This window comes from Lipophrys pholis (assembly GCF_963383615.2).
Source record: "Lipophrys pholis genome assembly, chromosome: 12".
NCBI lineage: Eukaryota > Metazoa > Chordata > Actinopteri > Blenniiformes > Blenniidae > Lipophrys > Lipophrys pholis.
Genome location: NC_137641.1, coordinates 18841354 through 18853949, shown reverse-complemented (window position 1 = coordinate 18853949; position 12596 = coordinate 18841354). Strand labels below are relative to the sequence as shown.

Here is a 12596-nt window from a genome sequence, read left to right as displayed (position 1 = left end):
CATCTCAGGATATTAGACTGCTACATAAAATATTTTGTTCCCTTTTTATTCAGAACATAATTTTCACAGCTAAACTTTTTTAAAGATGCTTGAAACTTTTCAGCTTATTTTCTAAAATCTGTACACAAATAACCCCCAGTAGAAACAGTTACTGTCTCAAATGGGGGAAAGCACCTGTTTATCAGCTGTTTTACATTATATTGTGCAGCTTCTCCTTGATACAACAGTCAATATTTGCCAGTGCTTTTTTTTTTCATACCTTATCTTTACACTGTAAGACCAAAGCAAGGACAACTGTAACCTTGTGTTTAGATTTAACGTTGTTTTATATCTTGTTACAGTGAGGGATATTGGGTACAATACCTCAGAAAAGAAAGAATCTAAATTGCTAAATCAGTGCTATTTATTGACGGGAAAACAAAATGTTCTTATAAACTCGTAAATTACTAACGATGCCCAGCTAAGATGAGCCTGCTGCTGGGACCGAGATGTGATTTACAGGCACAGTGCCTGAAATGCTCTGAAGGCATTTCCTCTCACATCGCTGCATACGACACAGAGCTGTGCATTTCAAACAAAGAGGGTGTGATGAGAATTTTAATGCCTCTCCATTTCACTTCTCATTCCTTTTCCCATTTTCTACCCGTCTTCCACCTTTTGCTTCCTTCACGTCCAGTCTAACAAATTAAACGTGCCCTCTCTGCTCCCGCTTCACCTGCAGCTGATCTCCTCGAAGGTCCCCAAGGCGGAGTACGTTCCCACCATAATCCGCCGGGATGACCCTTCCATCATCCCCATCCTCTACGTGAGTCAAACACACGGCGGATGTGGAACAATCTGCTACATACTGTACATGTACATGTAGGACTCAGGTGCCCCACATCTAAACAGTTAAATTCTATAAAAGTAATGCTGTATTCTGTATTTTCCTTTAGGACCATGAACATGCAACCTTCGACGATATTTTGGGTGAGTGTTTCTGTTGATTGTGTGTTGAGATTTTGAACTTTGGAATATTTTTAGGTTTATTCACATGCACTGTGTTTTCACTTTGTGTTTTTGTTACATTGGAATTTCTAACTACTACTTCTATCACAGATTTCCATTATCATTGGCACAATTTGGCCCGTCCCCTTTAAATCAAAGTTTTGTAAAAATACAATCGCAGTTTTGTTCAGTTTTACTACAATTTATGACTTAAACAGCTAACAAATGAGGTTTTTTCTTAATCAAAATGGTTTGTTGTGTAGTTTCATATTGCATTTTTTTCCTCAATCTAACATTACACAGAAGATAACCATCCACCAAAATCAATGTATTATTCTATGTCATTTATTATTACTAGTACTATAATTGTTAGGGGAACATTGGAATGTTGTTCTTTTTTATTGAGTGGTTTGTTCCTATGATGAAAACTTGCACGTAAAGTCCAGATATAAAATAAGCAAGAACTCTCTCATGAAATACTTGAAAATCTTAATTATTCTTATTATAATTTTTTTATAATTGCAGTTTAAAGGTCAAAATACAAATCTTGGAGTTAACATTCTCAACATAAATAAAATGTAAATGGAATATTCAAAGGACAAAGAGTTTCATTTGAAACAGTAGAGGTATAGATAAAGAATCGCATATGACAACGTTTCCTCCTTTTCCTTGAGTTGAGCCTGAGGTGGGAAGTCTGACCTCACACTACAGGGGTCAAAGGTCAGAGAAATAGCTAAAGAGTGAATCTCTCTTGCAGTAAGATCATATCACTTGGATCTGGATAATATGGTGTATTTTCCTCAAGACCAGTGTCAAACCCTGCAAAAATGACTAAACGACTCCTTAGAACTGGTTTGCAAAAAAGCCTGAAATTATTAATCATCTTCAGTAGATATTCCCTGGAGTTTTAATGAACTCTGCACTGAATGAAGCTGCAGCAGAGCAGCTGAGAGGATGCCAGTGACTATCATTTGCACAATACCGATTTCGGATTTCCATTTGAATGTGTCTTATTGATCTGTTTTATTTCCCTGTGACATCTCGAGCTGCTGCGAGTTACACGCTGTTGAGTTCAGTTTAAATCCCGTCTGGGGCCTGAGTCCCCGTTACCTGATATTACACCTGTACTTGAACTCAGCCTCCAGAGACTTCCTTTGTGTTCACATCACCCCTCCCCTGCGTTGTCTCTTTATATTCTGCTTCTCCTTCCCTCCGCCACTCCCTGTCGTTCACATCAATCTCACCCCCATTTTGTTCTCTCTCTCGCAGAGGAAATCGACAAGAAGCTCACGGCTTATAGGAGAGGGAGCAAGTTCTGGCGGATGCTCATCTTTTGTCAGGTGAAGACACTGTATACCTTGTAGAATTGTAGATTTTACAAGTTAACTCCTCACTGTAGCATTAACACATATGTAAGTCGGGTTGCAAAATTAAAAAAGCCAACATTTCTATGCACAGTAACAACTGTGATGTGTTTGATTCTATTAGGGAGGACCTGGTCATCTGTATTTACTGAAGAATAAAGTGGCAACCTTTGCAAAGGTGGAAAAGGAGGAAGACATGAGCCAGTAAGTTGCCGTTGGACTTTTAGGTTCTGTGATACTTAACAAACAATCATGCTGTAGATTCTCACACGTGGTTATTGATGTTAACCCTCATTTTGATGAGGACATTGATGTATTTAGATTTTATGGCTGTAGTATTGTCAGAAAATGTACAATGAATAGGAGCTTCTGCCTCTTTTCTCCAGGATCTCCATGATTTCTGGCTGTTTTTTAATCGTACGAATATCCTATACTGTCCACCAGTAAAAGTGCTATTCTGTGTCCTCTGAAGAATAAACTTATTACAACCTCAATTTATTTAATGTTTAAAACATTTAAAAAGTCAGAACATGAGTCATTAGAGAGCAAACTAACAATGACGCCACCCTGGAAACACTGCAGAATAAAGTCTGTGGAAATAATGAAGTTATAATGTGAAAAATGTTATGAACCATTAAGCCGAATTTGACCGAACAAATTGGTTTATAAATGACATTAAGTCTCATCATGGTGAAGAAATTAGCAATGTCGTCTGCTCTAAACTTTATCTGGGGAAAAAAATTGATGTAATTTTCAACTTAAGTGGACTTTTAAGTTATGTTTGCACAGATATATATTTGATAAATACTTAAAAAACAAAACGAAACATGAAAATATTTATTCCAAATAATTTGGATTTTTTTTTGTTCCAAGTGCCTGGTTAAACTTATTTGCCTCATGTTTGCTGTGGCTGGAGTTCCAGGACATTAATACTCTTACTGTGAGCGATAAAACATCAGAGATGCTCTTTTGGGATGGAGTGGCGCTTTCTATTCTGTTCGTCATTTATGAGCCCTTCTATGACGACTTTGACTCCTGCGTATCAGGGAAGACTGTGTGAACAGGCGATGTTTACCTGCAGAGCTACAAGCACAAGCTTTACCTGCTGCTTAAGTATAAAAGACTTGTGCTCCGATGTAAAAACTGTTTTTGAAAATCTCAGCAGTGCGCCAATGAAAAAAATTGGCATGTGATTATCAAAGGTTTATGTTTATTGTCAGCCTTTCATATGGGCTGATCAAAAAAGAAGAAAACAAGCCGTGCAAGTCACTATGATTCTGTGTTTTTCAGATTCTGGAAGAGACTCAGTCGCTTCATGAGTAAAGTCAATCCGGAGCCAAACCTGATCCACATAATGGGCTGCTACGTCCTGGGCAACCCCAATGGAGAAAAGGTATTCAGATAATAGTGCATAATCCACAAAAACATACACACACAGAAAAAAAACATGGTGGCTCAAGAAACATTAGGCATTGTAATGGAGTGAACCAAGAGCAACACAATTTCAAGAAGAAGGAAAAAAAAAAAACCTCACTCGCTTCCAACCATATCATTTATGCTGATGAAAGTGACAATAACACACGTAAACTGAGCTGAACAAGCAAACAAACTTGCCTATTAATAAGGGGTAAATTACAGTAGCAGAGAGGTTCAGTATTTGTTCTTAAAAATGTATTCTGAGCTTGTTAGTTTAGCGCTTATGGTGTCTTAAATCTACTTTTCTCTGTATAAACCAGTGTGCGTTTGCTTCTGTGTCTCTTCATCCCTTTGATGGGACAAGATGATCCAGTCCATCCAACTTCTTAGTTTAAAAAATTAATGGATGGATGAATATACTGATATTATTATTGAATCGAGACTCTTACGTAGTCTTTCTTACGTAGGCAACTCATTCTCCAAAACTTCTAACTAGATGGATTGCAAACTGAGAGTATAAGACCAAGTATAATTGTCTTAAACTGTAGCAAATAAGACTTTCTCTGCAGCCTGTTGATACTGATTTCAAAGCTTTAGAGACTTGAAGTTTATACAGCTTTGGTTTCCTGGTATTTTTTTCCCCCCTGCTCAGTTTTCACTCTGATTTCCTTATATACTCTCCTGTTCACGGGCCTGTGCTTTCATTTCACTGCTCACCGCGTCTGTTTCCATCCCATAATCAGCATGTTATCCTCCTGGCTGTCTTCATTTCTTCCCTTCTCCTCTTCCACCTGTGTGACTATTATCTCCTACTGGGTAATGTTACTGGATGAAGCCGAGGAGCTCACAGGCCGAGTGACGCCGCTGATGTCAACAAATAGAGCCACATGCACACATACGAATACAACCGCGCACAAACAATCTGGCACTTGCGTACAGACGCACACAAACACCACAGCCAGCGGTGTTTGTGTGACCTAACTGTCTGTTCCAGTCACGTCTGCCAAATCTGCTTTGAAAATAAAGCGGATCTCTCCAGGGTTGATGGACAGTCTGTGGAGCCGACTGCACATCAGCGATATCTCCTCCCCAACAGAAACAAACACACGAGCATTTGTATCTCCAGTGTGTGAATACAAAACAACAAAAACATTTTTCTCTTGTCTCAAGAGTTTGGCTCAGTTCCTGAAGCTCAAAGTGATAGTTTCCAGCCAGAGACTCAGAGACGATGAATTCATTCAGCACCTTTGTCCAAAGAAAGTTTTAACTGCTTTAACCTTGAAACGTGTTTCTCATTTTATCTTTACCACCGCTACTATGACTTTAGTAGATCGACCTTTCATGCGTTCTATTTTGAAATTAACCATGGAAATGATTTCGTCGATCATGTAAAACTGGGCTGCAGTGATTATGCAGGGTAGATGTGGATGCCTGCATCAAGACACCCTGCAGGACGCCAGTCCATCACAGAGCTGACACCGACAGACAATTACGCATTTGCGTTCAACATGCCTCTCTTTGAACTGTGGGAGAAACCCGGTGTATCCAGACAAAAACCCACAGGGAGAACATGCAATTCCTCATATAAAATACTCCAAACCAAAGATCAAGCCAGGGTCTTCTCATTGTGGAGTGTTTACTCTTACAACTGAAGCTTCCTGACTGCAGATTTACAGCGATCACAAGTAACTGTGTATGTGTAATTCCTTACCGTAAATGAACAATTGATCCAGTTGTCTGTAATACACAGTAATGTTCATTTTTCTGATTCGTGTCAACACAAATGATGTGTTCCCATCTAGAGAATCTACGGACGCTGCTTCAGAGTTACTGGACATAGAAAGGATGAAAGCAGCCAACAGGAACAATTATCCACTGAAACGAATAACCGTGATCACGTTATATCAACTATGGCTGAATGCTTCCTGTTTTTACCTTTTAAATATCAGTCCTTAAACAGCATTTAGGAAGAAAATTATTTTTATTTAAAAATGAAATCTGTTTCTAATTCAAAGCTGTGATATTAGTGTTATTGTTAACCATTAGGCTGCTTTATTTCCAATAACAATACTTTGAGTGTGTTATTGCATACATCTATGTGCATGTGACTTAGGGGAAGAATTTCAGTGTTTCTGGAAACTCTACAGATGACAGCAGTAAATATTATGCATCCAAAGCCACGTTTTACAACTTTTGCAGAGAAAATTGTGCAGTTGTAGTGGAGGAGCTCAAATATTTTCATATATACACATAAAAACTGACTTTTTTTTTTTTTTAAGCGGTAATGATCTAATCAGATATCTCAAGAGTGACAAACAAACATCTTCCTTGAAAAATAAGCACAATTGTTTGTTTTTTAATGTCAAAGCAATCACGCTTTTAACAGTGGCATTAGCTGATTTCCTAATGTTAGTTATCTCGATGATAATCATTCAGGGCTGTTTGATTGTAAATGGAGCCGCATGCTGTCATCCCAGTTGGGTTAAGGCCTCCAGAGAAGCTCAACTTTCCCACTCAAAATGCCGTTTTACCGAGTGTAGCAGGTGGCTGGAGGACGGAGAAGTGAATGTAGAGGATACAGATGGAGACCAGTAGGTGAGCAGGTCAGACAGGGAGCGTGACCCAGTTTTCACACCGTGTCAGACATCCAGAGACTCTCCCGTGGGTTTTACTTTGTCAGCACTAAGTCTGCATCTTGTTATGGCTTGGGAGACGACAGCCATTGTTTGGCCTGTAAGAAGCCACCCAGGACAGACAGGAGACGACCCGGCACGCAACACGTTGTTTGTTATGTGCCTGCAGCTCTTTGTGTGCCTGCATCTCCCCACACGTTCTTCCCTTCCACATCAGACATCGAGCCATTTTCTTTTATGTTCTTCAAAGAATGGAAAACACAAGAAAATAAAAGCTTTGCTATACCAGCTCCATTTTGACACCCTAAAGTGGAAAACTAAGGCACATTTGCTCTTTGATTATTCCTGACATGGGGAGTTGTGCGTGACTAAATTCTAGAAGAAATTCCGTAAGCTTTGATTTAAACTACCCAAAGGGACTATAGATCCTGAAACTGATCTTTTTCTCACATTTAGTTACCAGGTCTTTTATTCTAAATAATGCTTTAAAGACAATGTATTGGTCAGACAGAGACAGGACTCTTTTCATTCCCACTGGCTTCACTATCACGGATTTGTCCCCTTTTTGTTTACACAGACTAAAAAAAGGTGTTTGACTTTTTTCTGTCTGATTTGGGGAGTCGGGGTCTTAATTCCTCAGACTGATTACACCATGAGAGTTTAGCTGAATAACAGCTCTGGTTATGTTCATTCTGTCTTTATGGTTCTCACTCAGTAATCATTCTATCTACAGTATGTCTGTAAACCACTGTAAGGACCACGGCATGATCTCCTCTGACTGTTTGTGTTTTTCAGATTCCTTTTGTGCTCTCTATCTTTTCACGTTGCTTTCATTGACGCAGTATTTTTCTGCAACTTGACAGATATTGTAAATCTCAGCTGCATTGAGAGAGAGAAGGACAGGATAGAGGTAGAGAGCCACAGACAAACAAGTCGATATCAGATCGAAATGAAAGTCAATGAAGGTTTTGCTTAAATTTTTCCTCCAGGAAGCATGTATGTTGCAAAAATATGGGTCCTAACTATGAACCCTGTGGAACTCCACAATTCACCAAGTTAGTACTTCAATCCCCGTGAAATGGTTCAGTCTCTGTTCTATGTAGTGCAATGGTAGTTGTATCCTCTGAGAAAGCGCACGCACGCACGCACGCACGCACGCACGCACGCACGCACGCACGCACGCACGCACGCACGCACGCACGCACGCACGCACGCACGCACGCACAGCAGTTAGATTAGTAAGATCTTACTTCCTTTTATTTCCTGAGTTAGCTCCATGTGTTTAAAACCTTCCTACACATGAGAACTTTAAACGGGGACACGAGGACCTTTTGCAAGCTTTACTGATTCATAAAAAGAAAGGGGGTCATATGGAAACCTTAAAGAGAAACGATCACCTCTGAAACTTGCTTCCTTATCTCCTTTTCTCTCCTTGTTACCTGCACAACAAGACACGGCATTTTTCTCTTTGGCAGTAACAAGCTAAATGCTTCGTTGTCCTTCTGTGCGTTTCTGTGTTTGTGTGCGGCGACTAAACACGCGGGTTGCCCCGCTGCAAGTGTATCCGAGCGCAGAGGGATTAATTGGGGCTTGCTTTCTTATCTCGGCCCAACAGCTGTTCCAGAAACTGAAGAATCTGATGAGGCCTTATTCTGTTGAGTTCGAGTCACCGCTGGAACTGTCGGCGCAGGGTGGGTCCAAACAAACATGCAAATGCGCTCACACATGCACAGTGATTCATGCACACTTACATATGCTTGTGTTAAAATTCAGTACATATGAAATGTTGCAGACACACACCATCTGTCCTTCACTGACTGGTGAAGGAATTCGCTGTAACAGCTGTGCACTTATGTAAACATTCTGATTTATAATCAGTGTGTCACTTCATATTTTCTTCTCATATTAAATATGTTTATCTGATTTTAATTGTATATATTCACATTTCATTTGAACTATTCCTTTTCCTTCAGACTAAATCAATACCTTTCATTTAACCAGATATAAATGAAATTGAGATTAAAACCTGTTTTTTTCCAAACGTGACCTTTTCAAGACAGCAAAGTTACAATACACACAAGTCCACGTTTAGTCATTTTATTGCTTTGAATTTGCCAAACTTTAGGATTTCTAATCGCTCCGAGTCTTCCTGCACCTCATCCCACTTCAGGTCTGACTCTTTGGAAATGCGTCGGTACAATAACCTGAGAATCCAGGCAATGATGGTCGAGGTTTCTAGACCTGTAAAGACACTTGTCAGAATTTTCCAAAGAATAGACTTAAGGATCAAAGCCAGCCAGCGAAAGAGTCTACAGTCAAATAAAGATCAACAAAGTACAGCAGCACAAAAAAATACAGTGCGCTGCAGAAAATAACTAAGTACAATGGTGCGCAGTGTGCAGAGAGGAAAGTCGCACTTTGTTAAGACACACTTCTTCCCATCACTGCAGATGAGAGCAAGGACGTTCAGTCCTCTTTTCACTGTGATAGCTGGCATCACACAAGCCTGTATTTAGTGTTCGGAATAAGCAGCGCTCTTTCACTGATCCAGACTGTCTCTTCTTTAACCCCTCAGACGTGTTCCCTTTCTGCGCTTTTCTTGCTTGGTGACAAAAAATTACATGCTCACATCACACAAAGCACTGATCATTTGTACGCCGAAAAAGATAGAATTATTTAAAAAAAAAGAAAATCTAATTCAACTTTTTCTCCTGAATAAATGAAACTGTACTGGATCTTCTGTATTGGAGGTAAAACTCAAGTTTTGTCTAAACATAACTACAATGGTATCAGACTCATGAGAGGCACACTGTAAAAACAAAGGTCAAAATGGAGGAAGTCGAGGCTGAGAGAGTGTGGCTCTTTGTTTATATGAGTCAACCTCCAAAAACATTGATAGCCTCTTTCATTAGATCGTTCCTGTCTCCTAAAAGCCCACACCCACCGCTCTGGAAGGCTCCCTCGAACACCTCACACGTTAAACCTTTATGAAAGACACATTCATACCCACAAGAAATACTGTACAATAAGATGAACTGGGCACCATTTGGGTTTCATAAAAAGATAAATGACAAGAGAACGATCAGTAGGGTTTGGTGAAAACTAGTGCTGAGGTTGTAGATTTTTGTTTGTTGATTGAGAAACCTAATTAAATCAATCCAATTTCCATAAAAGTGCTTTCAATTAAAAAAAGAAAAACTATTAAGATCAAATGCACAAAAAAACAATATGACAATCACACAATTTTGGAATCGAATGCAACAGGGAACAAATCTTTAGCTTGACTTTAAAAACGTCCATTACACAGGCCACTCTCACAAACATTTTCAATTTCAGGCGACTAATACAAAATATATTTGTGAATGTTCTGTGACCTCTCCTTGATTCCTAAACCGACTGACTGTAAGTGACTGTAAAAACAATTTGGCAACACTCAAAAAATCAATCCAACGCATTTTTAAAGTCGAATATGAAGAAGGGGACTTCGCGAAAGTCATTTTAATATTCTTCTCACCCTTGAACTACTTGAGAACTTTAATCAATGACAGTGCAGCCATACTTTTCTGACAGCTTCTGATGTCATTACAGCCGAACAACTCGAGTGAATGAACATGGTTTTGTTTTTTTCCCCAACTGTTGGTGATTGGTTAGGTTAAGGCAGCAAATATTTATGATGAAGTTCATTAAAAGTTCCTGGTTTCCCACATGTTGCTTAACTTAAATTGAAATCTTGACTTGGCCACATGCCCACATTAAAACTCTTCCTTAAGCTCCCTTTCTTACTAGGCAACTAGCAACAGCAACCCGCCTTATGTAAAATGCAAAAAAGAAAAAAAGAAAATGCATACATTAGCATCAAATTTGACTTGGAATGACACCAAGGTTGTAGTCTGTAAGTGTTCCATGAATGTTTTAGTAATTTCTGGCTACATTTGGGTCAATGTATGCCTGAAGTTTACGTGTATCTCACATACTTGCTCAACATTGGATTTGCACAACATTCTTGGACAATAGGCACACAAATGTGTGACAATAGATCATTTGTGACCATGCAAAGTGGTCTCTCCTCATTCAAGCGATGATTTTGTAATTAAAAAAGCAAAATCCAGCTCATCAAACATATGTAAACACTGCTAGATGAAGACCAGAATGAAGGCTCATCTCTTGAACTTTGCGATTTGCTGAAACTAAACTGAGAGAAGTCCGAGATGACTATGGAACTACTTTCCAAAGAAAGTCATGCAAACACAGCAAGCAAATCACAAAGTCCTTAGAGGCTTTTCAGTCCTAATTGTTATTGTTAGTTGAGGTTTATCCATCTCTCGCTTGACAAATCTACTCCTGTTGCTTAATTAAAATGAAAATTGTGCTAAATGCCTGCCATTTAAACCTTCCCTCTGTTTCTTTATTTCATTTAAGGCAAAGAAACGATTGAGTTGTACTTCGACTTTCGCCTCTACCGCCTTTGGAAAACCCGCCAACATTCGAAACTCTTGGACTACGAAGACTTTTTGTGACAACGGCACCGGGATAATGGGAGCAGCAGAGCCCTCCAGTGCCACGACGAACCTGTTGAAACTGATCCAGCAGCTGCACATTGCTCCGCTGTAGTGCTCGGCCCGTCAAGTCAATATAAACAGTCATGCCTGCTTTCATCCTGGAGAGGGCTGGGAGAGGAGAAAAGGCAATAGTAGAACAAAGAGGCTGAAGATGATGTAAATTTTGCTGTGCCTCTGCTCTCCCTCATTTCCAGAGTGAGGATAGCGGACTACAACTGCAAAAATAGCCAAAACATGACCTAAAATCGGGAAAAAGCCAGAGACAGCGGGACTTTCCACATAATAATCACCAAATCTGACTGCCTCTTGAGTTCAAAGTCCAAAATTCAAACGTGTAAAAAGGATATACCATTTTTTGTCATGGCTCTGTTGCAAGGACGTACTCTTTGATGCTGACACGCTTCGGAGAAATTGCTGAAACTCATCCTGCCATAATGTGGTTCTGTGTTTTGATTGGACCTCTCAGATAATCTCACATCCTGGAGACATACATATACATAAATAACCCATACGTCGATGTGTGTGTATATATATATCACATGAATATATTAGCATAGCTTTAGTCATGCAAATAATACTCTACATGAGATGAATGATGCATCATTTATTTTTTAATGTGCATTGTTGTGCAGTTTCATATGAAAATATCTCAGGTTTTAGCCATGAAGTAATTATTCTGTTTGTCTATCCTATCAAGATATTGTACTCCCCATTGCAATCACTTTGAATGAATGTATTATCTTTTTAGAAACACACGAGGAGACGTACAATGTGCTGATTTTTTTTTTTTATGTGTGTGTTTACCATGTTAAAAGAAAAGAAAACATGCAAATGTGTGTATTTTCTCCAAAAGCAAAAAGTATCACCACCATCATGCTCACATGCATCTGTATCATACGCATCAAACATGAATTCATGATGTATGATTCATGATGTCAAGAGGGATGTAACAGCCATCCGAGCACTCCTGCCCCTGTACTGGAGGAGTTGAACTATTAATCCCTCCTGCTCTTCTGCAGAAGGTTCAGGCCACTTAGCTGGCCCCTGTCATCAGTGCTGGCTGCTCTCACTATCTGCCAAAACACTCTTGGCTTCGCTCAACGGCAGCCAAACGAGCTTCCGCCACCTCTCACTTCTTTGGGCTGTGATCCAGTGTTGAGGAGCAGAGCTCTCTGAATTAAACAGATCTGCCAGCAGTTTAGGCTGTTAACAGCTTTCTGCTCCCGCTCCCCCCCCCACCCCCCGCCAGGTGTCAGCGAGTTAAAAAGGCCAGAAATATGCACCGAGAGTGAGTCTGTCTCAGACCGCCCCGCATCCAGAGTGACCTCGGCAGACCTACGCAGATTAAGGATGGTCAAGCGCTAACACACACATACAGATACACAAACGCGAGGGCTGTTCGAGACATGTTACGAGTCAAGTCTAAGGGTATCACCACTTTAAGTCTGCATGCTCATCGTGAGTCGTGTAATAACATTTTGAACAAGGGCGGCTGTAAGGCCAGAGGTTTAAACTTCAGTACAACACTAGCATTTAGAATATCCCTTTAGGTACCGCAGAAAGAAGGGACAGAAAGTTATATACTAGTGAGGTAGAAGTGCTGTTACAGTGCTGGTATATGGTTGTGCCATGAATAA

At 39.9% G+C, this 12596-nt stretch overlaps 1 protein-coding gene across 1 annotated transcript in view; it reads left to right on the top strand.

The window, feature by feature from the left end:
- Nucleotides 1-11769, top strand: part of nsmfa (NMDA receptor synaptonuclear signaling and neuronal migration factor a) — a gene marked incomplete at its 5' end in the record, with an annotated part of 49104 nt that extends 37335 nt beyond the window's left edge. The window contains 7 exons of the mRNA XM_080477680.1: nt 722-805; nt 936-969; nt 2257-2327; nt 2476-2555; nt 3642-3744; nt 8016-8091; nt 10820-11769. Coding sequence (XP_080333806.1) covers nt 722-805; nt 936-969; nt 2257-2327; nt 2476-2555; nt 3642-3744; nt 8016-8091; nt 10820-10917 — 546 coding nt within the window. The 3' untranslated portion in view covers nt 10918-11769. The remainder of the gene's footprint in view (nt 1-721; nt 806-935; nt 970-2256; nt 2328-2475; nt 2556-3641; nt 3745-8015; nt 8092-10819) is intronic.
- Nucleotides 11770-12596: the final 827 nt, after the last annotated feature.